Here is a 27,150-nt window from a genome sequence, read left to right on the forward strand (position 1 = left end):
ACACATGAATATTTAATGCAGCACCAGTATAACACCCTGCAGACAAACCTTCTCTCTCCCTCTGTCTGTGATGTGGTGTCGGGGCTCTGCCAATTGTTGCTTCATCAAACATTCAATAAGCTGCACTGTTACTGTGACTGTCACACAAACAGAGGGAGGAACACAGGACAGAGGAGGAGGAGGAGGAGGAGGGAGAGATGGAGAGAGAAAGGGGAGGAAGATGGAGGAAGGGACAGAGAGGAGGTCTTGCGTCACAGATTGCGTTTACATGCACACGGTGAAGGCCTTCGTACAGTGAATCCGTTTCCTTCGTCTGATATTGTCGCGCATCTAAAAATAAATACGACTTCACGTTGTGTCAGTCACAGTTTGTTGTTTTGGCGGCCTGTTTTAATTTTAGTTTTAGTCTAGTCTTTGTGTCAAACTGTCACTTTAGTTTTTATTAGTTTTAGTCACGTTCATACTCTTTTTTGTCTAGTCAAGTTTCAGTCAACTAAAAGTCTGAGCATTTTAGTCTTATTTTAGTCAGAATAATCCATGACTATTTTCGTCTCGTTTTAGTCAACGAAAACTGATGACATTTTAGTCTCTTTTTAGTAATGCAATTCTATTATACCCAGTCAATATAGTATAAGTACCTAGTATAGTATAACCAAACCAAAATTTTCTTTTCTAAATTAGCTCCCAGTTAGAGCTAAATATATATTTATTTATACGACATTTAGTTCCGACCGAGTAATTCGATTGGACGAGAGGCATTCCGTGAGTGCTGATACAAGCTGTGTTCGAAATCGCTCCCTATCACGGATATAGTGCACTATATAGTGTATTCGCAATTTTGTAGTGTTGATCGAATTCTCCGCGGTTGATTTCATTCACTATATAGTGGACTATAAAATACCCACAATGCACAGCAAATGTGAGTGAACAAACGATGTACCCTACATTTTACTCCCGTATACCACAATGCAATGCGGTCGTCTTTTGCCAGAGGAGAAGAAGAACGACAACCGCAAAGAGAAAAGAAATGAATAGGATGCTAGCCGGTAACGTTAGCTCACAAGCTAACAATAGCCACTCGTGCACTATCGTGGGCTATTACAGCTCACAATGCAGACACACAACCGTAGCTGACAAAACCAAACGTCCACACCATTTCAACAATTTATTGACAAAAAGTACAACCACCATGCAGTTCGATCATCCTCAAAGCGCCCGGTTTGTTTACAGGACGCTCGGCACGTCCACTTGAGTCACAGGAGTATGCGGCGCAGCTACTGACGCAACGACGTTCAGAAAATTTCAGTTAGTGTCCGAAATCTCGTTCAGTCGTTCCTCATGTAGTGCCCTATATAGTAAACACGAAATAGGGGAATAGTGAGTGAGTGAGTGGACGGTTTCGAACACAGCTATAGAGTATAACATCACTGGGACATGTAACAGTAAAATCACTCCGCTCACAGGTGTTATAAATATAAATACAACCATTAATTAACCAATTGTCACACTCGCTACATTGACACAAATGGGCACTATAGCATTACACCAAGAAGATTGATATTTTCCCCAGAATTACATCTGAATTAAATCATGAGTGGTCGTCAGGAGAGGACGAGGAAAAGGAAAGCCAGGACTCTTCTGTGCAGACCTCCAGGTGTGTTTGTGTAACACCAGCCGAGCTCGACAAACTGGAGAGGAGCAAAAATGAAGCAAAAACGGTCAGGAATTATCAGTGATCATCTGATGAGGTACTGATGAGGACGAGGGAGGTTGGAAGCTGAATCCAGCCGTGCCAACGCTTCATCAGCCGAACTGGACGAAGTTACACAGCTGCAGATCAATGTAAATACAAAGTAGCTTGTGAGTTCCTGGTGTGTGTGCTGCGTTGCCTGGCAACAGACTGGGGGAACTGTTTTTTTCCGCGGAGCTACATAACGTACTTAAATAATTTATTTCATCACCTTTTGTTAACATTTCCTTACTCAGCATTGCTGTTTAAGCTGTTGTTGAACTGTTGTATAAAAGCAATATCACATGAGAGCGAGTGATGTTGTACTGTATATCGTCACGGCTGTAATCCGTCTGTGTAGTGTGACGCACAGCCTAGGAAACAGAAATACTGCCAAATAATAACAATAATAATAATAATAACGCGACTAAACATTATAGCATTATTTCGTCTCGTCTCATTTTGGTCAACAAAAATGAAGAGACATTTTAGCAGAGGTTTTATTTTGTAAACCACATTTAGTCTTGTTTTTATTCGTCAACATTGCATTATATATTTAATTATAGTTATCATCACATGACCACCATTTACGTTGCATCCCGTCTCATTTTTGTCACGTGATAAAGGTTCGTTGACGACGATATTTAGTCATACTTTTCATTGACGAAAGCAACACTAGTCACAATTCAGTCCAAATTAAATTAAGTTTTCAGAACAGGTTTCCTGCGTTTTTCGCCTTCGTCAGAGCCTTTAGAGACGTCTGACCAAGAATCCACAGAGGAACGGGGCGCACACAATCACCTTATAGCTCAGACAGTTCACTTTCAACAATTCAGATAGTCAGGTGGATGATGATGAAGAGGAGGAGGACATACACCCACCGGCCACTTTCTTAGGTACACCATGCGAGTACCAGGTTGGACCCCCATTTTCATTTTTGGTGTCATTGATTCAACAGCATGATGGAAACAATCCTCATACAGCCTGACAATACACAGCAGGTTGTCAAACGTCCACGAGTCATTCTATAATATGTCTGGACACATCCATCATGGAGGAGAAGCTCCTGGACCAACTGGTGGTACTCCCCATGATCCAGCCTCTTTTTTAGGGTCTCATGTACCCACACAGATCTCTGTTTATCTGCTGACAGCCTCTCACCCTCAACCAGAGCTACAGACAGTTCCCTCTGCCTCAACATGTCAGGAACTAGATGCTAGTAACTGTGAAATAAGATGTAAACTTTAAGAAAAACTGGACAGGATTCAGAAGTGCACAACCACGAGGCAGTGATTTCATTTTTTTGTTTATAGTTTCTGTAGGTTTTTTCAGTTTATTTTAGCTCCTTGAAACTCTGTTTCTTCCTGCTGCAGTGTGTGTGTGTGTGTGTGTGTGTGTGTGTGTGTGTGTGTGTGTGTGTGTGTGTGTGTGTGTGTTTTGCCATCTGTCAGTCACACTCTGTGCCAACAAGTTGTCTCAGTTCAGCACCATTAAGACTAATTTCACTAACTGTCATCTATCAACAGTTCCAGCTCTTCTTTTAAACATTCACTGGCTGTCTCCTGTTTGTTTCTCAGACTGATCTGTCACACAGCCACGAGCTGTCGGAGTAAAAATCAAGCAGTAAATGGATCTGTGGTCGGTACTGTTTAGTTTTACAGCGCCAAGACACATCTCCGATCTCTGAACTCGGCCTGACTGCATGGAGTAGGGGTGTCATGATACAGCAGTGCTGACGATAACCATGATATTTAAAATAAAATATTGCTTTCATGTTGATAATACACACGTGATAATAGTGTAAATAATCCAGGGCCTCTTACATAATCTCAGTTTCATTTTATTCTCCTTTAACACCATCTGATTTCCTTTACATGATCCATTAAGTGTAATCGCTCTTTTTGTGTGCTTTTGGACAGTTATAGTTACAGACTCTCTCTCTGCCTCCTGACACTCGTATTTTGAGTTTAATAGATTTTGTCTCCTTTTTTAAATTTTCTACAGATATCACAATAATATCATTACCATGAACTCTTTTAGCCTTGATAACTGTGTCTTTAAAAATGAAATGCCACCCTGGTATAGAGTCACAGGAGCGCCATAAAAAAATAATAAATCTGTAAAGCAATAACAAAAAAAAGTGAAGATATAGAGGAATAAATAAAAGACTAAATAGGTGAAATAAACAATAGAATAAATAAATGTGGAAAATACAAAAACGTATGATATATAAATATATTACAATAGTAATACAATTCAATAAATACAATAATTAAAATAATAATAATACAGTTAAAATAATAAAAATAATAAAAGATAGTTATAAATAGTAAAATAATAATTAATAGCATTTACATTTATTTTCACATATTTCTGTATATATCCATTTTTAATTATTTATAATATATAGAAAGATAAATATAAATTACTTTTTTCTGTATTGTATATTTTTATATAATTTAATTTATATATTTTTATCCCTTCATTTTTATTATTCTTTTCCCTGTTGCTTTTTTATTTTTCTATTCATTTATTTATTTTTCTTTATATATATTTCCACATTTTTATTTTATTACAATTATTTTATTAATTCTCTTAATATTTTTATTTGCTTTTTTATGTGTTCTTCCTAATACTTCCACATTTATTTTCTTTGGGTTTTTTTTGTGGGATGGTTTAGTGGCTCCTTTTTTTTTAACAGATTTATTCCTTTTTACAGCACTCCTATAACGGCATATTCCTGAAGGGTTTTATACTCAACATTTATATGTACCAAGAAGGACCTGAGAATATTGCCTCTCATCAAACACATATTAACTGCACATTTACAAGAAGCTAGTTCGCTGCACAGTTTTGGTGAAGAGCGACTGAGGGTTGTGCATGTTTCTGAGGATCCTAAACATACAAAATCACTGCTGAGTAACTCTGCAATCATTTATTTATTTGAACTCAATGTTACATGCAGCTCTTTGTAGATAAAAGTTAAAAGAGTTTAAGCTAAAGTTAAGTGTTTCCCTCTCGCCCCTCTGAACATCTGCCTCTTTATTAAGGAGTGTTTCATTGCTTTTGTATTTCTCTACGTAGGAAAGAATCCTTCACAAAACTAAAAGTTTTCTTTTGTCGTGTGTCCTCAGGTTATTTGAGACTCTCCAGTCTCTGTTCTGGTCGATATTCGGGCTGCTGAACCTGTACGTCACCAACGTGAAGGCCCGGCACGAGTTCACCGAGTTCGTCGGGGCGACCATGTTCGGGACGTACAATGTCATCTCGCTGGTTGTTCTGCTCAACATGCTCATCGCCATGATGAACAACTCCTACCAGCTCATCGCTGTAAGTCGCAGCGTCAAATGTTTTCTGACCCATCGTAGTGGTCACATGATCACAGCCTTTAGTGGCTCGCTCAAATATCCTGAACATCATTTTCTCTGTTAAATGTCCATATAAAATGTCTTGAAATTACTTTTTTATGTCGACCTAATAGTCCATAACCCAAATATATTAAAGTTTCTTATCATAATGACACAAAAAGAGATTAAAGACTTTGACTTTTTGACAAATATATTAAAGTTCACTATCATAAGTGAGAAAAAGAGCACAGAATAAAAAACAGATTGATAGTTTTGCTTGAAAAATGACTCAAGCGATTAAACGCTTATCAAAATAGCAGCAAGTTTTTGCAAGTTTTTTCCCTAACCCAGCTCTAATTTTTCACCCTCATAAACAGAAAAAATGATGAGTTAATTAAAAAGATAAAAGACTTATTAAGTATGTAACATCAAATACCAAAAAAGAAAAGGTATGGACCAGGTCAAATTAATGAAAAGATGAAAAAGATGAAAATCTGCAAGGCTGCATCACAACAAGTCGATGTTAGATGAATTCCGAAAACTCCTCACAAAACTCCTGAGACTAACCAAAAATCTGGAGACAAAACTGCCCTGATGCTAACTACCAAATGGTCCCAGTGAAGTGAATAACTTTGATTGTTCTCCTGGGAAACCTTTGGTTCTGGCGTTCATGTGGATACCACCTCACATGTTCCACCCACCCTCTCATGGCAACAGTACTCCCCAGTGGCAGTGGCCCACATCGCTGGCAAACATCGCTCAGGAATGTGACAAAGACCTCAAAGTGTCGACCTGGCCTCCAAATTCCCCAGATCCCAATTTGAATGAGCATCTGTGGCACGTGCCTTTAACCCACCTCACAACCCACTGGACTAAATGGGTCTGCCGCCAACGCACCGTAGGACACTGCCAGAGATCCTGTGTCCATGCCTCGACAGGTCGGAGCCAAGTCCGATCCAAGGAGGCCCCATTGGATTAGAGGTACATCTGGGGTGCCGGCACATCACAAGAATCCTTGAGCTGAATTCTGGAAACCAGGTCGACACGGCATAGTGCCTGATCCTGCTGGGGGGCAACTGCCATTGGGGAGTGCTGTTGCCATGAGGGGGAGTGCGGTAAATCAGTAACACATTCTCAGCCCTAATGACTAAATACATATTTCAAGGTATGTTGCCGAGTTTATTTTATGACAAGCAATTTTCTAATGTAGGCTGAGAATGAAGTCCGACGGGGAGAGACAGGGATATCATGTGCTGACGCTGAGTGACGGACCTGACGGCCTACGTGTCATTCTCTTCTGCTAATTCTGATTTCATTTTGTCTCGTGAAACTCTTGTGGTTTTATTTCTCATACCAACGGTAACCATGGCAACAGGAACAATCCCTTTTTGCTCTGGTTACGTTATGGTTATGTTCAACACAGTTGCTGAAGACAAAACTTTAGCTTGGACTGGCTGTCGTTACAGACACGGACAGCGCAACAGAGACATTTTAGAAAATGCTAAGCTAACATTAGTTAAATATTTGTTAAAAAATAAACCTGTATTTGCTAAACTGAAGGCAAATTACTTTAGAAAAGAACCAGCACTGGAAGTTAGCCACCAAGAGTAGCCACTGGGACTCATCACAGGCAGTCTATGGGACGAACTAGCTTACTGCTACTTCTGCTATCTCACAGGAAGTTGCGCCCATAATCATTTCTACAGTAGTGCCCTCAGGAATAAGGTGGATAGGCTGCTACTTTCTAGTCTCATATGTATGAGAGGAACCCTCTCTATTACATTCAGCAAGCTTCAGAAGACTGTACCTATGGAAAAGAGTCAGTTAAACACCCTAAAGGCCCAAATATTTACCTCAGGCTTTAATTTCTCTTCTGATCTCCAGTTAATGCAAACTCAGGCAGTCTACTTTGCCTCATCATCTTACTTACATTAAAAGCAGCCGTCCCTTTCTAGGCAGGATTTTTTTGTGACAAAACCTCCAGAGTTGTAACTAAGTAGAATGAATGAGATTATGAAGACATTGTTTGTGCTCAAAAAGAGACACTGAGAGCAGCAGAGCAGTGACTGATGGACACGTTATTCTAAATGTACCATGTGAGCTGTTGCAGGAGGCTACAGGTCAGTGATTTTTCACCTGGCCGTGGTGTACCAGCTTTACCAGAATAAAAAAAGACCACCTGTCAGTTTGTGTCCTGACCCCCAGCTGTCTTGTCTTTGTCCTGCAGGACCACGCCGACATCGAGTGGAAGTTTGCCCGCACTAAGCTGTGGATGAGTTACTTTGACGAGGGCGGCACGCTGCCGCCTCCGTTCAACATCATCCCCAGCCCCAAGTCCATCCTGTACCTGCTCGTGTGGCTCCACAACAAGCTGTGCAGGAGAGGCCAGCCGCCCGGGGACGACACACACAAATGTGAAAACCTCCGAGAGTTCACCGTAAGTCTCACATTCATACTCTTACTAATCATAGTCTTTAATGTTATTGTGTCATCACTTCTTGCTTTTGGTAGAGGCAGTATCCAGACACACAGCGTCAGTGAGCTCATTGTGTTAACGTTACCTCCACATTCACATCTTGAATCAGCACATTGTCAATAACTTAACTGGCTTCCTGTCCGTATACGAATTATACCTTTTTATATACAGCTGCTGTTGAATAGAATAAACTCCCAGTATCTTTGAAACTTTGAAAGACTTACTGCACATTCAACAAGAGAAAAATCAGATAAGAAGGACCCATACAGGTGCCAGCTGCTACTCAACTTTAACACACTCACACACTGATAAGCTAGTCATTGGGAGCAATTTGGGGTTCAGTATCTTGCCCACAGGTGCTTCGACATGCAGACTGATAATCTATGTTAATCTATATTTAATTTAAAATCACTTTAATGTTGTTGTAGACATGACAGAAGTAAGTTCATTATAGTTTGTGATAGTTTATTACCGCCAAAAATGTTATCCTCTTGAAGGTTGTGGGGGGCTGGAGCCTATCCCATTGGGCGTGAGGCAGGGTACACCCTGGACAGGTCGCCAGACTATCACAGGGCTGACACATAGAGACAGACAACCATTCACACTCACATTCACACCTACGGACAATTTACAGTCACCAGTTAACCTGCATGTCTTTGGACTGTGGGAGGAAGCTGGAGTACCCCAGGGAAACCCACGCTCACAAGTCACATTCTGCACAGAGGGGCTCCCCCACCCAGGGGAGTGACATATGTCACTGGCGTTGTATGCTACACACACTTGCCCACCATGTTATTTTAAAAACTTGATCAACATTTTGTTTCACATGGAACACAAACAGCGGTCTCCAGGGTGAAAGTCTTGAGTTTGTTTGACCCATCCACCTCCACTCCCGCCCACCCTATATGGACTTTCTCACTCTTAATACACTAAGCTTTAAAAGTGCTGCCCTCCCCATGCATCTCATACCAGCGCTACAAGGTGCCTCAGTGCATCGGTATCTGATGCCGACAGGCCACTGACCAGGAGTCAGTATGTAATGAGCCGCGAGTGAGCGTGTCAGTTGGGAATATAATATTCATACATGCAGTTAAACTTAGACTTCTTATACGCAGCAGACTGTCTTTCTTGTTTCTTTGCCTTTATTGTTTGTGTCAACCACGCTAAGCTCTCTGCGCCCCACAGAGGAACATTTCATCCGTCTGCATATGAAAAAAACAAATTTCAAATTAAAGTTGAGCTTGAATTTGATGGCTCATGACGGGACGAGCTGCGGCGGCCCGCATCAAACCAGTGAGCTCTGCAGTTACGAGACAGTCGGTCTCTGTGCTGCTCCACTTCAGACAAAACTCCCAAAGTTCACGAACTCCTGAATAAATGTTTTATTTATTCATGTGTAGCCTAACGTGCTGCCGTGGCCATATGCCCGTCACCCAACAGTCATGCAAACAAGCTGCGGAGGCCTCAGCCGGGCTGTAAGGCCATATGCTGATATTCATGTTAACAAGTCACTGGAGGATTCGCAGGCTTCACATGCAAACTGAGCTCTGGTTACTGTGAATGCTGCTGTACGTTGAAAGCAGCTGCACGAGCTGAAGGAACGTGCGCACTCTGCAGGGAAAATTCAGTCTTATTGTGTCAGTTTGATGATAATACTTTACTCACCACTCATCGCTCAGAGTCCAGCAGGAAATAGAAGATAACACAAACAACAACATGCTTTATTTAATTTGTTGATGGAGAAAGGCCAGATTTGAACAACAGTACTTCTTCTGTCCTGACCAAAATGTGTCTCGTGCTGCCACTGGTCTTGTTTACATGTTTTTCAAGAAGATATTTCCCAACATACGTCCTAATTTTGCCAGTTTTATTCTGCTCTAAGTGCTAAAAGAACAACATTTGTTCTGATCGGTCTCAAGTCTTGAAATCTGGTGGACAGCAGTGCAACTTTTCAGATCGCATGAAAATCACACTCATATCAACAGTTAAAGTCAGTGTCCAGTTGCACAAAACACCTTAAATTTTCTCCTCAAGTATTAATTTCGTCTCAACTAAGGTTACCTTAGTTAAGGGAATAAGATAGCGTTGAAAGAGATGGAAATATAGCAGGAGAAAAGAAGACAATGAAACCATACTGGTCAGAGGAGCAAAGGATTAAACTTCTGGAGGAGTACAATCATAGAAAGCAAAGTAAATTTGATCCCCAAATACCAGAGAACAGAAAACGACTGTAGGAAGAAGCAACACAAAATTAATTCAGTCAAATCTAAAGTGTAGAATCAGAACTTTTTTCATTTGCCACCTTAAACTCGGTCATGTTACAGTTAACATAGAGACCTCAAGTGTATTTTACTGTGCTTTGGTTGCTAAGGTCTTTTGTGCAACGGTCTAGGGATTCCTTAAGTGTTTCAATCAGGAGAAGTGAAGTAAAGATAATATTTAATACAGAGTAAGGCCCAATCCCAATACCCCCCTTGTCCACTACCCCTTGGCCCTCGAAATGAAGCAACGAGGGGTTGAAATTGTTCCCTAGGAATTGGGACACCACTCACTCCGTCACCGCGTCAGTTACGTTCACACATACGTAACTATTTTAAACAGGAAGCTGCGAGCCATCTACATTTCCAACCGGCATCTACAGTGGAGTCTCCAGTTGAGTTCATCCTACCGATCGCGTTTGCTGTATTCATCATGCTTCGTTTGATGAACGACAGCCGACAGGGGACTTCTGCTAGCTAGCTAACCAGCTAATGTTACGAGGCAGCATAGTTATACTAGCTGGCGTGTTATCGTAACGTGAAAAATCCAACAATTTTGCAGAACAGGACAGATGACAGATGCCAGATAATGCGAGCTAGCTAGCTAGCTAGCTAACAAGCAACCTGACAACAGTAACGTTAGCTAGCTGGCTAGCTTTCTGTCAACTCCAATGTAGACATTGTGAATAGCAATAAAAAATTGTTATACTGTTCTCTACATAAATACACAGTTATTCGAAAACATTTTTACAAAAGTTCCATGTGTATTTGCGAAATTATACGTACGTGTATGAACTTTTTTCCCCGTCTCTTGCTCGGTGGTAGCCATGGTGATGTCTACCACTCGCTGGCAAGTCAGCTTCTGAAATCCCTCGGTCCGAAGGGCTAGTTTCATACCCACTACCCCTCGTTATGCCCCCTGTCCCTACACGCAAAAAGGAATTGGGACACCCCTACCCCTCACGGGAATGCGCAAATCTAGGGGTAGGGCAGGGTTATTGGGACTGAGCCTATGAGTGTACAGATTAACAGATGATTAGTGGTGATTAAGATTTAACAGAAATCTTTGGCGCCTGGGAGATATTTTGTGAACAGCAGCAGGATAAATCCCTTCATGGAGTCCAGACACTGGTGGAGGTAGTGGCTGATGACTCTGAGGCCGATGAGGCTGATGAATCTGTAAAGACCAGGTGGCGATGGGGAGGTGGAGGGCACGCACGACTGCAGCAAGACAGAACTACGGCAGAGACAGAACCATATTTAAAATGAAGAGCAGTAAGATGATAGGCTGACGGAAAACCTCAACTAGGAAAATCTTAACTTAAGGTGATTTGTGCACCCAGCCCCAGAATTTTTGAATAAAGAAAGAAAATGCTAACGTTGTGTTTAATAAATATGCTACATATGAATTTACACTGCACGTGTGTATTATTTTATATTAATACATTCCAATCATGAGGTACATTCAGACAGCGCTCCGAATTTTTGCCAACAGAACTTGCTAGTGAGCGCTGGCTAATGTCTACAGAGAGTTGTTTTGCCTCCAGCTAAGCCCCGCCCACCAAAAAACTAATACTAATACTTTTGTGCTTTTACTTAAAATTTTGAATGCAAGACTTTCACTTGTGATTGAGTATTTCTGTACTGTGGTGTTGCTGCTTCTCCTTTACGTAGATGCTTTGAGTACTCCTTCCACTACTGCCTGTAACAATAACTCATACTTTGTAACATGATCATATGTTTTGTGTATAAAATCAAAGTATGAAAAGTAACTAAGGCCACAAAGAGTAACTAAATCCACAGCAGAGGGACTCAGAGTTACGGAGCAGTGCAGGAGCGAAGTGGACGAACGTATATCGTCTTACAGGAACACAATCAGACAGCACGTGGAGCGACATCAGCTGTGTGTCTGTGAGCACAGAAGGAACATCAGCAGATAAACACGTCCTGATAAACACATTTAACAGTCCAGTCATCTGGAGAGAGAGACTGTGAGCAAGCAGTGATAACAAACACACACACACACACACACACACTGAGTGCAGCTGGCATGTTCACCTCAGCTGAAGTCAGCTGAGTTATATAAGCCAACCAGCCCACATAGGTTCACAGAGCCACACAGCTCTGCAGAGATCTGATCAAGGGAGGGAGCCAGGGTGTGTGTGTGTGTGTGTGTGTGTGTGTGTGTGTGTGTGTGTGTGTGTGTGTGTTGACAGAGTCAGCTGGAAAACAACATGAGATATGGAAGGCGCTGATAGGCGGAGAAGGATTGTTACAGGAAGATGTGGAGAGGATGAACACCAGATCTGCTACTCAAGTACTAATACCACGCTGTAAAATACTCTGTTACAAGAATATATATTATTTATTTGTTATTTTTTATTTAATTATTATTATTATATTTAATATTTATTTATTTTTTTCAGCACTTATTTGTGCTTGTATCAGAAACATACAAGTTGATAATACTTTCTTCTCTGTGGTGGATCTAATTTTACATACTTTATATTTGGCTGCAGATAATTTGCTGATTGTTTTCTTGATTGGTTTGTAAAATATTAGATAAAAGTAGAGACATGCTTTAAATGTCTTTTCTCCCACCAACAGTCCAAACCTCACGATGGCTCAGTTTACTGTCATTTAATGCCGTGTACACACTAAACGATATCAGCCCGATTGTAGCCCGTCGCAGCGACGTATGGTGTCAGCTGTGTTGTATGTGATAATCCATTGTTCATGAGGTGTAGTGCGTCATAGTAAACGACAACTGATGCCACGTCTGGGATGCCTCATGATGTTCCAACAGAAAGTCTAGCATGTTTGATTTTCTTTTTGTCGTTCACGATCAGTGTTGGGTAAGGGTTATTTTTAAAGTAATTAAAGTACATTACTGCATTACTTTTTAAAAAAAGTAACCAGTTACTTTACTGCGTTCCTCCCTGAGTAAAGTAACTCAATTACTTTAAAAGTACTTCCAACATTACTCCCTGAAAAAAGTAACTCAAGCACTTTTAAAGTACTTTTGAGTATTCTACATTTCCTATTGGGCAATGGACCACAGGGCGCTAAGCCTACATTTTTTTGTCTCCAAAATTAAAGTTATGGACCACTTGCCCTTCACTGAGATCCAATTCTCCCATCACAGCCGTCACTCTGACCAGTAGAAACACAGAACAATCTGCTGCTGTAGATAACTGTATGACAACAACACCCCAGCGTTTTTAATATTTCCTCTAGGGATGTTACCACACAGAGTAAAAGGGGGAAATGATGGTGTGAAACAGCAGAGGCACTTTGTCAACCTGCTGAGTTAACGTTACTGTCATTAGCATCAAGCTAGCAAACAATGGTACATCCTCATGGTCGGACATAAAGTAATAACATTAACAAATAGCGGCGGGGCTTTTACTCACCACAACTGCAGAGGCTCCCAGCTTCATTTGAAACAAACTACATTATAGACGGTCCGTTATTTATTAATCCCTCTGTGTGTTTATATATTTACTTTTTATCCACTCCATGTCTTTGTAAAGTTAACATATCGCACCGTCATTTCAAACTCAACACTTGTTTCAAATTAAAAGCCCCTTATAACCTCTGCTGAGCGAATCCCTCCATTTTCTAATCAGGCTTTTATTGTGAAACATTTGCAGGAACTTGTTGTGGAGGATTCGGTGACTTGTATGTTTGTGTACAGTACTTCACTGGCTGGCACATGAACAGACACAGTGACTGAAATGATAGTAATAATAATAACAATAGGACAAGAATAACCTGATGACATCAAACGTTGTGAAAGGTGGCCGGGGATAATTGGTGTGGACCATCGTGTAGTTTGTCATGTTCGTCGGCCAAGTCACGGCACGATTCTATGACTCCACGATCGTGTAATGTGACATAGTGACTGTCAGAACAGACAGAAATGTCGTGTAGCGTGAACCCGGCATTAAGAAGCAGACGCACCAAACGAAGGCTGACATCCGGATATTTACCGTGTGCTAGCGAGCAAAACCACAAACAATTACAAACTGCTCCTGCTAAAGAGCTCAATGGCCCTCTTGACTTCTGCCGATCAGAAAAGTAAAGCTTAGGTGCCTCGAAACTGTAAATGTATTTTTTTATTTACCACCGCTGCTTTAATCAAAGGGATACAAACGTAAATGCAACATGACATCAAATCTCAATTTGAAAGCACAGCACCCGAAGGTCCTGCATAACAATCACATATTAAACCAAATGTATTCACAGCCCTCTGTAAAAGAAGGAAGAAATGACTCTGATGGTGCCTTAAAATAAAATCACAAAGGTCATAACGAGATTGGCTGTAATGCTTTCTTATTGTTTTATTTAAATGTGTGTGTGATGGTGCATTTTCTCTTACTGTCTTCTTTGTCGAGCGCTCAGCTGCATGGATAAGAGTGCAGCATCAGTTGCAGAGTGAACCCACTCTGACTTCTATAGGTCTGGTTTGACTCTGTAGCTGCTCTCTAAAAATAACCTGAACGCTCTCAGTGCACTTGATTCAATTGGTTCCAACATTTGATGAGGTGAGGAGAGGCGCGTTAGAGAGGAGATGCTCACACTGAGATGATCTGAGCGTCAGCTAAAGGTCTGAAAATGGAAATGAAGAGCAGAACTTCTCTCCCAAAAAAAAAAAATAAAAGTCATATATCAATTTTTAGAGGAGGAAAATGATTAACTGGAGTTCATTACTCAGCAGCTCTGCAGTGTGGAGGATCCAGGCTGTAAAAGTGTCAGTCTGTCAGCCAGAGGCAATTTGTTACCTGTTCGCTTTTGTTCTAGTTTGGTGCTATTCATCATTTTTGAAAAGCGGACGTCACTGTTTTAAAGAAAAGAACTGTGCAAGTGTTTTATGGTTTTGAAATCAGGTTGTCGCATGAAACATCATGTGTTGAACATGCTTTCTTTTTGTCTCTGCAGGAACGCCACGCCGACAGTCTGATACAGAATCAGCATTACCAGGTCGGTACACCATCACTGCTTCGTGTGTGTGTGTGTGTGTGTGTGTGTGTGTGTGTGTGTGTGTGTGTGCTCCACAGAAATCTAGTTCCTATAGGCTACAGATCACAGTGTAAAAGTGAACCACCACATCACTGCTGATCGCCACACAAGACAATGAATATAAAGGGAAACTTTGCTGATACTGAACCAGCTGTGTGGCATCACAGTGTGTGCAGAAGAACAGTGTTTGGCTGCTGCCAGCACCTGGACCTCCACCACCAGACAGGCAGGGATCTCCAGGGGAAGTCAAACAACATTCATCTGCACACACTGTGATGACACACAGCTGGTTGAATATCAGCAAAGATTCCCTGCTTCCCTTCACTGGTTCCTGTACAGCAGGGTCGGTCTTTGTTTCACTGTTAACTCACTGTATCTTACTATAATGACGAAAACTGTCTGTGTGTCTGTGTTTCTGTTGCATGTTTTTCTCCTCACTGACTTGGTCAATCCATGTGAAATCTGGCACAGTGGTAGAGGGTCATGGGAGGATGAGAATGAAGCAATATTACATCAATTGGCCAAAGGGGGGCGCTATAGCAACTGATTGAAATGTCAAACTTTGAATGTGCATATCTCATGCCCCGTATGTCGTAGAGACATGAAACTTTGCACAGAGATGCCTCTCCTCATGAGGAACACATTTGCCTCAAGAACCCATAACTTCTGGTTATACAGATTTTCCGCCATTTTGAATTTTTTGAAAAACACTTCAAATGGATCTCTTCCTAGGAAGTTTGAGCGATCTGCATGAAACTGGGTGAACATAATCTAGGGACCAATATCTAAAGTTCCCTCTTGGCAAAAGTTGGAAAACTTACTAAAACTGAGCTTCTATAAGGCAATGAATATTGCGGAGGGCGTGGCTCATCACATAAAGGTGTATAACATCTCAAGGGTTTCACCCATCACCACGCAACTTTGTAGGCATATGACCACACATAATCTGAGGGGACCCCTCCATTATTGACCCCATCAAACAAAATGGGGGCGCTAGAGAGCTCATTTCTTATCTAGGCCTAACCGCCATATGGATTTTTACTAAACTTGGTAGATATGTAGAACAGGACGCCTCAAGGTGACTGGAGAAATTTAACTCTAATTGGCAACTGGGTGGTGCTATAGCAACAGAAAAATGCTTCAAAATGGCTAAAATGCGACCGATCGCTGTGGCTCAATGAAAAATGAAGGAAATCTGAAACAACTGCATTACAGCTGTGGTGTTGTCGGAGCCTGGTCTGAGCCAGCCTGATGCTACTTTATGATTGGCCAGGCTGTGTCTGGGGGCGAACAGTCAATTGTGTTTGTGTCTTTAAAAGTTAAAATTGATTTTTGAAATATTTCTAAGATGATAAAAAAATGATTGCAGAAGTTTTGTGACGTGCTGCTCAGAACTGAAATTACTGTCAAACCAGACTTCTTGCAACAGATTTGATGTTACCCAATAGGGAACGAGCCAAAGGCAGAATTGTGGAGTAACGCACTGCTGTCCGATGATAAGAGTTTTCCTAGTCGCCCAATAGTCGTCATTTAAGGCCATTAGTCGACTAGTCTCCCGCATGTTTACGATATTAATGTAATGATTAAATGATATATTTTGGTGGTTTGAGTTGAAGGTGTGAGAAAGAATAGTATCAGTAACATTGTTAACACTGTGCTACATTACAGAGAAATACAAACCGTACTAATGAACCTTCATTAATATAGGCCTATATTTTATCTCCAAGTGCACGTCACACACTGAGCGAGCCGCCTGTTAATGACGCTGTGGGCTAATGGGCATGTAGCTACTTCCATGTTTCAGATGATACGTCATGTTTGTAGTCGACCAATGAAGATGAGTTTACATATCACCTTGGGTTCATCCTTCACCTTCTCAAAATGATCCCACACTTTGGATTTCCTGCCCGACATGTTATTAACTAGCCTGTGGAATAACCGCAGGTACCAGCCCTGGAAATTAACCTGACTCCTGTCTGACTGCTGAGCGTGGACACTTACTGTGTCTGTCCTTTCAAATTAAACTCCCACACGGTCCAGACATGTAGGTTTGGATTTATTCTGACGAGGTGCGGCTCCTGATAGAGTTTCACGTTTGCTTTACCAATGAAATCTTGCTGACTAATGACGTTTCTGGTCGACTCATGTTTGGTCGACTATTAGGAGGCAGCCCTGTTGACATCCAGCTTTTAACAACAGTAAGGCAGACATTTGGTAAACATTAAGTAAGATTTTGCTCGATGAATTTTAAGGAAGCGTCTCATGCAATACCTGAGCAGAGGCGTGCACACACAGAAGATCCCTGTAGTCCAACACGGGTAAAAACGTGGCAGCAGCAAGTCTCTTTTTTTACCAGGCGACCTCATAACACCCCAAAAATTAAACAAAGAAGATCTAAAATCTGGCAGGTATGAGAGTGTATTGACAGAGAAAGTGATAATAATCTCTTCCTGTAACAGAGCAACTCGCTGACCTGCAGTGCTTTAACTTCTCACCTCGCCGCAGAGATGCAGACGTGTCCTCCAGGTTGTGTCAGTACACCGCGTCCTCTAATATGAGTTAAACTGATAGCGAGCGCCTCGTTTAAACTCTTCAGCACTTGTTGATTGTGAAGGAAACAGTGGATTGTTTTTGGCGGCTGCGACTGTTATTCTGATGTCCAGTTTTTTGGGGGATGCGTGCAAGAGTTTGTGCGGCAAATCAAGCGAGACGGAGCTCTTGTATTTTGACACCTCTGCACTGGCAGCGAATGCAGACGCAGCAACGCCAGTACTTTGTGTTTGGCAGCGCTGATTGTTGCTTTGAGAGGCGTCCATGTTTTTAAGGATTGTTGTAGGAATGTGCCCTTCACTCTGACAGTGTGTGGTGTGTTTCTGGCAGAGGCGGAGAGTGACAGCATGCCAGACCGTCCCGTTTGGCAGTCACAGGTGTTGACTGTGGGAGGATGCAGTGTGTTAGTGTGTTAGTGTGTGTGTGTGTGTGTGTGTGTACTGTAGCAGTGTGTCAGGGTTTGAATTACCGCCCACTGAGCACCAAATGCTGGTGAAATTTGTCTTTGGTCTTTAAATCAATGAGGGTCACTCGCCTCATTGGCTGAATTCTTAATGAGATAATAACATTTAAATTCGTCAGTTGGGTCGAAATATTTTGTATTTTGTGACGAAGCAGCAAAGTGAGCAAGTTAAAAATGTAATAGTTTAATTTAGTCCCATTAAAAACATGTACAAACATGAAAGTAATCATGATCAGGTTTTAGGTCTTTAATGTGACAACAGAACTGATGAGTCACTGACAGAAACATGTATTACAGAAGAAATCAGAACAGTCAGTCGCCTTCATTTAAAAGGCTTTTCACACAAAGTTTGTGAAACTTAAACTCACAGAAAATAAACACCAATCCAGATTTTTAATCATCTGAACACCAGATTATTTTGGCTTTAACACACATGTTCTCCCTGTGTCAGCGTGGGTTCTCTTCAGGTGCTCCAGCTTCCTCCCACAGTCCAAAGACATGCAGGTTACTTGGAGACTCTAAATTGTCTGTAGGTGTGAATGTGAGTGTGAATGGTTGTCTGTCTCTATGTGTCAGCCCTGTGATAGTCTGGCGACCTGTCCAGAGTAGTCTGGGGCCGTTTAGTGGCCATTTTGGTAAGCAACTGGAACCAGGGCGAGAGAGGCAGGATCCGGAATTCGATGGATGCGCCTTTCCATCGATTAAATTTGTCAGGCAAAGCTTCTGTAGCGGCTTTAAAGAGGTTATAGAGTGTGCCAGGGCTGACGTCAAAACCCAGAAGTTTAGCATCGCGCTGGTTCCCGGAAGAGAAAGTGAATGTGATTTTTGCATTGTGTTTTGGATTATGTCAGAAAATAAGCTCTGTGGCTAACACAAGTTTATGACACTTACAGGTTTTGTTCAGCGAGATAATCTTCACATATGAACACCTTTCATGCCACATTTGAAGCTTAAATGCGATCGCCAGAAGTGAAAAGCTAACGTTAGGCTTTAACAAACTACATGACTACTCCATGGTCGCATGACTCTTGACGTCACCGCCACTAAGCTTTCAACTGATTTCGGCCGCTTTATTTTAAAAACATTGTATAATGGGGAAATCGGACTGTTAAAGCTAAATAAGAAGCTGTAATGGCGGACTGCCAGCACTCTCGCCTGTTCGGGGGTGATGACGTTTAATGTCCCCGACAGGGTTTGTAGTCGTATTGAGCAACTTGTTAGCAATCGCCTTTTTTACGACACGTAAAGCTTCAAAATTCACAAGTAGGGTATTTACTGACGTGTTTTATGTCGTAGAACAAAACCTGAAACTCGCTTAAGCTTTTGTTAACCACAGACCTTATTTGAGGCATTTTACCAAAATCCCATTCAAAAAACATATTGACTTTTAGACGAGAGAACCGGAAGTGCTAAAAGCGCTAACGGAGTTCCGGGTTTACTGGCACACTCTATTTTATGTACCCGACAAGTTTCTTGAAGAACCTCTTCTAAAACAGACTATTATACGTCCATGTTTAAATGATTAAAATGTATCGATCGTGGTGACAGTCTTCACTCTTCTTTCTTTTCCGATTCAACTTTCCAACGTGGAGAAACTGGAGACGGAAATCGATGGTGTGCCAGAATTTAAAGGGGGTTTTTTTGTTTTGTTTTTAAGATATTTTTTGGGGCATTTCTAGCCTTTAATTGATAGGACAGACAAGTGTGAAAGGGGGAGAGAGAGGGCATGACATGCAGCAAAGGCCACAGGCTGGAGTCAAACCCGGGCCGCTGCGGCAACAGCCTTGTACATGGGGCGCCTGCTCTACCACTAAGCCACCGACGCCCCAAGAATTTAAAGTTTTACTTTGGTGAATTTAGTGAAATCTGGATCCGCTCTCTAGACCGGAACCAGAATCCAGACAAAATTCAGAGTGAAAGGAAACCAGGCTCTTTGCTGTACAGTACGTGAAGAGCCTGGTGATGCGAGGCTAGTCCAGGGTGAACCCTGCCTCTCACCCAATGTCAGCTGGGATAGGCTCCACCCCCCCTCGACCCCTATCGGGATAAGCGGTCACGGAAGATGAATGAATTGATAAAAAATACAAGCAGAGGGAAGAGTGTCTGCAGAAAAGTACACTGAGAGCAGGTCATGAGCGATGACTGAGGGCGATTACTTCTGTGTCAGTCTATATGGAGGTGATTTTGGCATAGCGGCCACAGTTGGTATAGCAGGTCCCGTGAAAATGAGATGTTGGAGACAGTCGAGCCAGAAATCAAAGCCAGCCAGACCAGCTTTCTCATTTTACAGCTAAACAGTACACTAAAGTTTGTTTCCAACAGAATTAACATTTGATCAGCGCTGCCTAGTTTTACGGTTTCACCACAGTTTACAAGCAGTGACTGATGATTGACGGCTCCTCCATTTTGACTGGGTGTTTTCATTCACATGCAGTAAGGTCACGAGAAATGTGATTTTTTTTTTTTTTACAGACTATCCGTCTCATTTATTGCTGTGGGAATATAGTGACAAATATGACGAAAAGTTACCAACTAAGCTTGAATAACATGTTATTTTTAATAGAGTTGTCATTAAAACACAGCCCATGTCTCCTGAAATTATTTTCTGACATTGTTTGTTGCTGTCATATATTTGCATGTTGACAATTTGGTGGAATTAATGACCTGGAAGTGCACAAGTTGAACTCTGTAATTAGCACCAAATGACATAGTTGTTTCCAGGAGAGCATTCAGGATATTAGCAGCAAATTACAGACTCAAGTCAAGTCAGTTTTATTTATAAAGCACATTCAAAAACAACAGGAGTTGACCCAAAGTGCCTTCAGGTCGAGGCAGACGGGTTCGGATCTGCCTCAGTACAGGTTTACATGATTGAAATGGCAATAATTCATAATGCGACACAATACAACAACAACAGGGAGAAGGAAAGAGTAAAAGTGGAACACCTAGCGCTCCTAAAATTACTTAAAAGTGTTACTGTACCATCAGAAAGAAAAGACAATCCCCAGAATATGGTTAAATATTTTGCCAGTGAAGTAACCATGTCAGTAACCATGGCGACTGTCTCCAACAGGAAGTGATCCGGAACCTGGTGAAGAGGTACGTGGCGGCCATGATACGCAGCGCCAAGACGGACGAGGGACTGACAGAGGAGAACTTTAAGGTGGGTGCCTTTTGAAGGTGGAGAAACTGGGACGAGCAGCCGTTGTCATGGCGACGGCTTGTGGGGATCCAAATAAATGAACAAGGGGAAGAACAAAGGGAGGAGATGGTAACAAAAGAGGAAAGGCTCAAACGGTGCGGAGTATAAACAATAACATAAATCTGCCTATTGTTCTGCAGTGAATCACATCAGTGTGACGCCTGACGAGCTGCAGGAACATCACATGCACTGATTTGTGTCTGTGCTGCGATAACCAACGCAGGTTTTACATCGTCGTGCAAAGATTTATTAAAAGATTAAAAGCTTTTTAATAACTGCCACCTGCCAACTCTCAGGCACTTCTTCTCCTCATCTCCTGCCCGTCAGCTCTGATCAATACCAACAGTTCACCGTCGATAATCCTGGAGGAGAGATTCAAATCTTCTGAGCTGTAAATTATTCTGAGCTCCAGATTCGGTTTCCCATGATGCCTCTGGAGCCCAGCCTGGGCTTTGAAGTGGAACGTTCCTTTGGGCTTTTTAACGCAAAAACAACATCAGGTGCACATAGAGCTGAATCACTTTCACACCCTGAGTGTGTGTTAGTGTGTGTGTGTGTGCATTTTTTGTGAGAGATGAGAAGTGGTTAAAAAAAAAGGCAGAGAGTGTGTGTCTGTGTGTTTAGAGGTGTGTATCTAACATCAGCTGCATGTTGAAGTAAATTATTCTCTGAGGAGTAAAGCCACGTGTGCAGCATTTGGATCCCATATGGCGAGTGAGAAAGACGGAGGAACTGTGATCATGTTTTTTTAAAGAATGAAAGGATTCAAGTTTGCTGAGTTGTTTGGCTCGTAGGGAAGTCGGGCTGAGAGACAGAAGCAAAGAGTTACAGCAGAGGTAAACAGTGAATGCTTATGTCTACGTTTATGTTCTCTGTTAAAGCTACGGGCTGAACTCAACTGAATCAAAATAAAAACAGTTTCAGCACTGAGCAACAAACTTAACATGTCGCATGTTTGGTTCAAAATGATCTTCTAATACATGTTTTCCGAAGACGAAGAAGAAGATGAAGGAATAAGGGAACTGCCCATTGTTCCGAAGTCCGTTCCGAAATCATCATGATGCCCTGTGGTTAAGGTCTGCTTAGGTTTAGGCACAAAAACCACTTGGTTAGGGTCAGGAAAAGATCATGGTGTGGGTTAAAATGAAAAAGAAAGTGACAAACACATAAGCCGTGAGCCTGCTCCGCCTCAAGCCGGTCCGCACCGCGGACAGTCGGACTAATGGGCTGTCGAACCAATGACATGGACCCAAGGAATAAAGCCCTAAAAGCCTTCCTGCGTCCTGCGCTCATGGCGCCTGGTGCCTCCTCCGGTTGAAAAAACTCAAAATGCTTTCTGTGTGATCAGGGCGTTAACATGCAGAAAAAAATGCCCACTCTCACCCTGCAGTCTCCACTGGTTAGCTAACGTTAGCCTTAGCTGCTCTGTACTGCTCACTACATGGGGCGGGTAGGAGCTAGCTAGCAACACCACTCATCCGCTGGTAGCATCGTCCCTGCGGCAAGATGGCGTTGCTGCCGAAATATGGTGGTCATCCTCTGGTCTCCCCAGTGAGAAAGCTGCTTTTTGAGCCTGGTGGTGGGGTTTCTGCAAAGTACTGTGAGGTTTAGTTGATTCAAGACACACATTAAACACACATTAAACATGGCTTAATAGAGACAGTTTCAAACACAAGTACACAAATCAGCTTCACTATAACTCGCAGCATTCACAGACAAACACTTGTCTTTATCTGGACACATTTTCCCCACAGGTACAACATGCTAACATTAATAGCACACGCCTATGGCATTTTACATTGTATAAATTAGCCTAGCGAGATTTCTTCTGCTCATATGAAGCCAGGATAAATTAAATTCCACTTACGGCTGAGCCCAGCCACCCTTCAGAGGAAAGTCCTTTCAGTCGCTTATATCCGCGGTCTCATCCTTTTGGTCACTACCCAGAGCTCATGACCACAGGTGAGAGCTGGGATGTCGATGGACCAGTAAATCGAAAGCGTTGCCTTGCTGACAGCCCAGCTTCCAGGATCACGTTGACACACAAACCCCTTCTCCACGTTAGGGTGGCGTTTCTTGGAGGGGGCCAGTGGGTTGCGGGTGGATTTGTATTAAAACGGCACTGTGGCAGGAGAGACTTTAAAATGAATTAAGTGAATGAAGCAATTTATTTAAGTGAGACAGAGTTTACTGGAGTCTCTTCTCCCGAACGACCCCTCTCTGCTCAATCACTACTTCCTGCACTTATCCACTCTCTTTTTCTCTCTCTCGACCCTGAGCCTCCTCTCTTCATCTCCATCCTCCTGAGCCCTTGCCCTCCTCTTCATCCTCTGCCTCTACAAATTGATATTTCACCTCCCCTCTTATTCAGTCACCAGTCCCATCTCTTCCACTTCCCCTCTCCTCCTTCTTCTTCTGTTATTTATCTCATGTTTTCTCCCTGGATAGCAGATAATTATTCTAGGGATGCACCGATATGGATTTTTTCAACCGATACTGGTAACCGATAACTACCTGCTTCTCATGGCCGATATTGACATGTTCTTCCTTTTGTTCTTCTCAGCACTTTCATGTGGTGAAGAAATATTTCACCTCCTATCACTAAAACAACAGAACCAGCTTTTAATGTCATTAAATCCAGACTTTTAAATGTTAAATTACATTTACTTCACAACAGTTTTCTCTCTGTCTCTTTCCAGGAGTTGAAGCAGGACATCTCCAGTTTCCGCTACGAGGTCCTGGATCTCCTCGGCAACCGGCGTCCTCCCCGGCGAAATTACTCCTCCTCAAGTGAGACAGCAAAAGACGATGGCGCCGTGGCCTCAGAGGATGACAGCGAATCAGGCGACGGCGGCGGAGGCCAGAGGTCAAAGGGCGTGACCTTCATGACCCCGTTGGAGGACGACGCGACGCCGTCACCGACGCTTGGTGTGTCCGCCTTGGTGCGCTCCATTTCTGGGATGACCCGAATAGAAGGAGGGGGAGAGGGGGAGGAGGAGGAGCTGGAGGAGGGCATTGGATGGGGGGAAGAGGACGAGGAAGAGGAGGGGAAACCAAAGAGCAACGGGCTGAAGACGACCGTCATCCCTCCGTCCTCCACCACCGTCCTCCCCTCCCCGTCTTCGTCATTCTCCTCAACCTTCTCCTCATCATTAGCTCGCACGAGGAGCCGCCTGCAGCGCCTCTCCACTCCAGGAACAAAGGCGGACTCTTTCAAGCGCCTCTCCTACCTGTTCTCACGCTCCAAACGCAAAGCCCCACCCATGCCTCTCCCCCTCCAGTCCCCGCCCTCATACACCATCTCTGATGGGTTGCTCCGCCCCCTGGGAACCCACAGCCACTCCGACTTCGGACTCAGTGACGTGACCAGAAGCGAGACTCACCTGAACGAGGTGGGCCGCTCAGTCGACATCAATAACCCCTCGTTCTCCCCGCGGAGAACAAACGGGCGGGACTCCCTCCTGACGCTGCCCCTCCCTCCCCCTTGCCCCTGCCAATCCCTGCACTGTGCTTCCAACATGTCCGAGTCCAGCTCGCGCCTCCTGGACTCCAGCGAGGACGTTTTCCAGGGCGGAGGCGTGGGTGGAGCGCGCGAGGGCGGTGTGGATGGAGGAGGGGGAAGAGGAGGGGTGATGATGATTGGCGGGTGGGTGGGACCCTGCGATGATGTCATAGAGGACAGCTGTGAGGTCATAGAGGACTCTGTCACCACGCAGCTATAGGAGAGACGGACAACCAAACTGTTTTTCTTTGTTTGTTTGTAAAATGGCTGAACACATTCAGAGGGAGACACAGAGAGAGACGGGCGGGGGAGCCAGGTGTCAACGGAATCTGTTAACTCGGCAGGATGGGTTCCAGAATTGTGCGGTGGAATGCTGGGATGCGGCATTTCTGAAAAGGGAGCGTGCTCTGTGATGGTTCATCATGAGGACAGAAGGGATCCTGAAATGGCAGATGTTCATAAATATATTTTGACACCATGGTTGGAATATGGTGCAGACAACATTATCAGCTCTCAGCTGAAAAAGAACCCACTAAACAATTTAGCTAACAAGCAAGATACTAACCTAGCCCGCTAACAGGAGGGCTAACTCGCTATAAAGCAAGGGAGCTACCAAAGTATATCTCTAGTGAGCGAACCCGCCAGACAGTGAGCTAACTAGCTAGAGAGCGAGGTAGCGACTAAAGTAACTCGGCAGTGAGCTAACCCACCAGTCAGTGAGCTAACTTGCTAGAGATCAAGGTAGCTACCAAAGTATCCTGTTAGTGAGCTCACCCACCAGTCAGTGAGCCAACTAGCTTGAGAGAGAGGTAGCTACCAAACTACCTCGCTAGTGAGCTAACCCGCCAGTCTGTGAGCGAACTAGCCAGAAAGAGAGAGCTACCAGCTAACTTGCTAGTGAGCTAACCCATCAGTCCTTTAGCTAACTAGCTAAAGAGCAAGGGATCTACCAAAGTAACTCACTAGAGAGCTAACCGCTAGCCAGTAAGCTAACTAGCTACAGAGAGAGGGAGCTACCAAACTAATTTGCTAGTGAGCTAAGCCACCAGTCACTGAGCTAACTAGCTTAAGAGCAAGGTAGCTACCTAAGTAACTTGCCAGTTAGCTAAGCCGCCAGTCAGTGAGTTAACTAGCTAGTTAGCTCGTAAATTAGGAGCAGATTTTAAGCCAAGCCTTTCTTTTTACCAACAGTGTGAGATTCATGACTTTCATTTGCAGTAAAAACTGGATTTCAAGCTAATTAAAATTAGCTCCCATTGTTATTAAGGGCCTTCCACACCAGGAATGATAACTATAAACATCTGGCATCTGCACTGATGAACGGTAATGTTCTATAAAGTGTTTTTAATCGTCTCCTCATCTTTGTTAATAATAAAACACAAAGACTGTGGTTTTTAATTAAACAAGAGTGGGGTTTTTTCACATTGACTTTCTCCACAATGTCATCTGCCATTTTGAACGTGACGCCAAGTAAATGCGGATGACTTTGTATTGGCTGTCAGTGTTTGTCTTTCATCGAATTGTTCTGAAAGAAATCCCCATAATATCGTTCTGCCATCCGCTTGATTTAGTTTTTAAAATGATGATTATCATACTCATTGTTACAGGAATCATTCTTGGTGTGGACGGCCCTTTATTATCACTTTACCTGAACTTTTCCGGTTTTAGGTTTTACGTGAAATAGCTTATAGTCTCTGGGAATGTTTTACAGTCAATAAACCCTCACAGTGTAAAAGTTCATAACACAGAGAGTAATAATTGACTTTGAGTTATATTGGTCTACGTTTCAGTCACAATCAAAAAAATCACGCTAACCTGTCCTTATCAACATCTGCCATTTTCCACATGTGCCACAAGAGAACAAAGGACGAGACATAAAGGGAGAGTACAAATTTTTTTCTTCTGGGAGATTCAAACACGCATGATTATAACGGAATTACAAGCATCCAAAGTGACTTTGGTGTGTTTGGTTTTCAACGCGATTTCTTCTTTCCCTTTAACCAAACTTCAGATCTGCAATGGAATAAAAATGGAAACAGATTCCCTTGAAACCACTGGAATTTGAATGGAAAGTCAGCTCACGTTACCTTCAGCCAAATGGAATGAAACCAGCGTCCACGTGAACTTCAAGTTGCGTGAATCAAATGGGACACACGGAATAACCTCCCCTTTAACTCTGGATGGATGTAATGGAACGGCATGGAACCATTGCTCTGCTGCCGATAGCCTGCACCGTCTCTCTCTGCATCAACAAGGGCCAAGGAACTTTATTTTATCCTTATAACAGTTATACTAGTAATAATAATAACTATAATAATAATAATAATAAGAGACTTCTAATAATAGTAATGAGGACTATTCTGGTTTCTAAAGACTGTCTTTGCTTCTCTTTGAGTTGCCTACGATATCCTGGCTTCTCGTTCAGCTCTTCCTTAATAAGTACACTTTAACCTGATGAATCAAAATATACGGTGATATTTATTGTGAGGAGGATGGATGGATGGATGGATGGGTGGGTGGATGTATGGATGGATGGATGGGTGGAAATGAAGGGGAGAAAGAGAGGACAGAGGAATCAACGGAGGAGGTAAGGGAGACAGA

The 27,150-nt window shown here is 42.8% G+C and overlaps 1 protein-coding gene across 1 annotated transcript in view; it reads left to right on the forward strand.

The window, feature by feature from the left end:
• trpc5a (transient receptor potential cation channel, subfamily C, member 5a) overlaps positions 1-26,802 on the forward strand; it is a 224,937-nt gene extending 198,135 nt beyond the window's left edge. Inside the window, exons 14-18 of the mRNA XM_049568039.1 lie at positions 4,864-5,059; positions 7,304-7,513; positions 14,752-14,793; positions 20,919-21,008; positions 23,747-26,802. Coding sequence (XP_049423996.1) covers positions 4,864-5,059; positions 7,304-7,513; positions 14,752-14,793; positions 20,919-21,008; positions 23,747-24,769 — 1,561 coding nt within the window. The 3' untranslated portion in view covers positions 24,770-26,802. The remainder of the gene's footprint in view (positions 1-4,863; positions 5,060-7,303; positions 7,514-14,751; positions 14,794-20,918; positions 21,009-23,746) is intronic.
• The last annotated feature ends 348 nt before the right edge of the window (positions 26,803-27,150 follow it).

Source organism: Epinephelus fuscoguttatus, linkage group LG23 (genome assembly GCF_011397635.1).
Source record: "Epinephelus fuscoguttatus linkage group LG23, E.fuscoguttatus.final_Chr_v1".
Lineage (NCBI taxonomy): Eukaryota > Metazoa > Chordata > Actinopteri > Perciformes > Serranidae > Epinephelus > Epinephelus fuscoguttatus.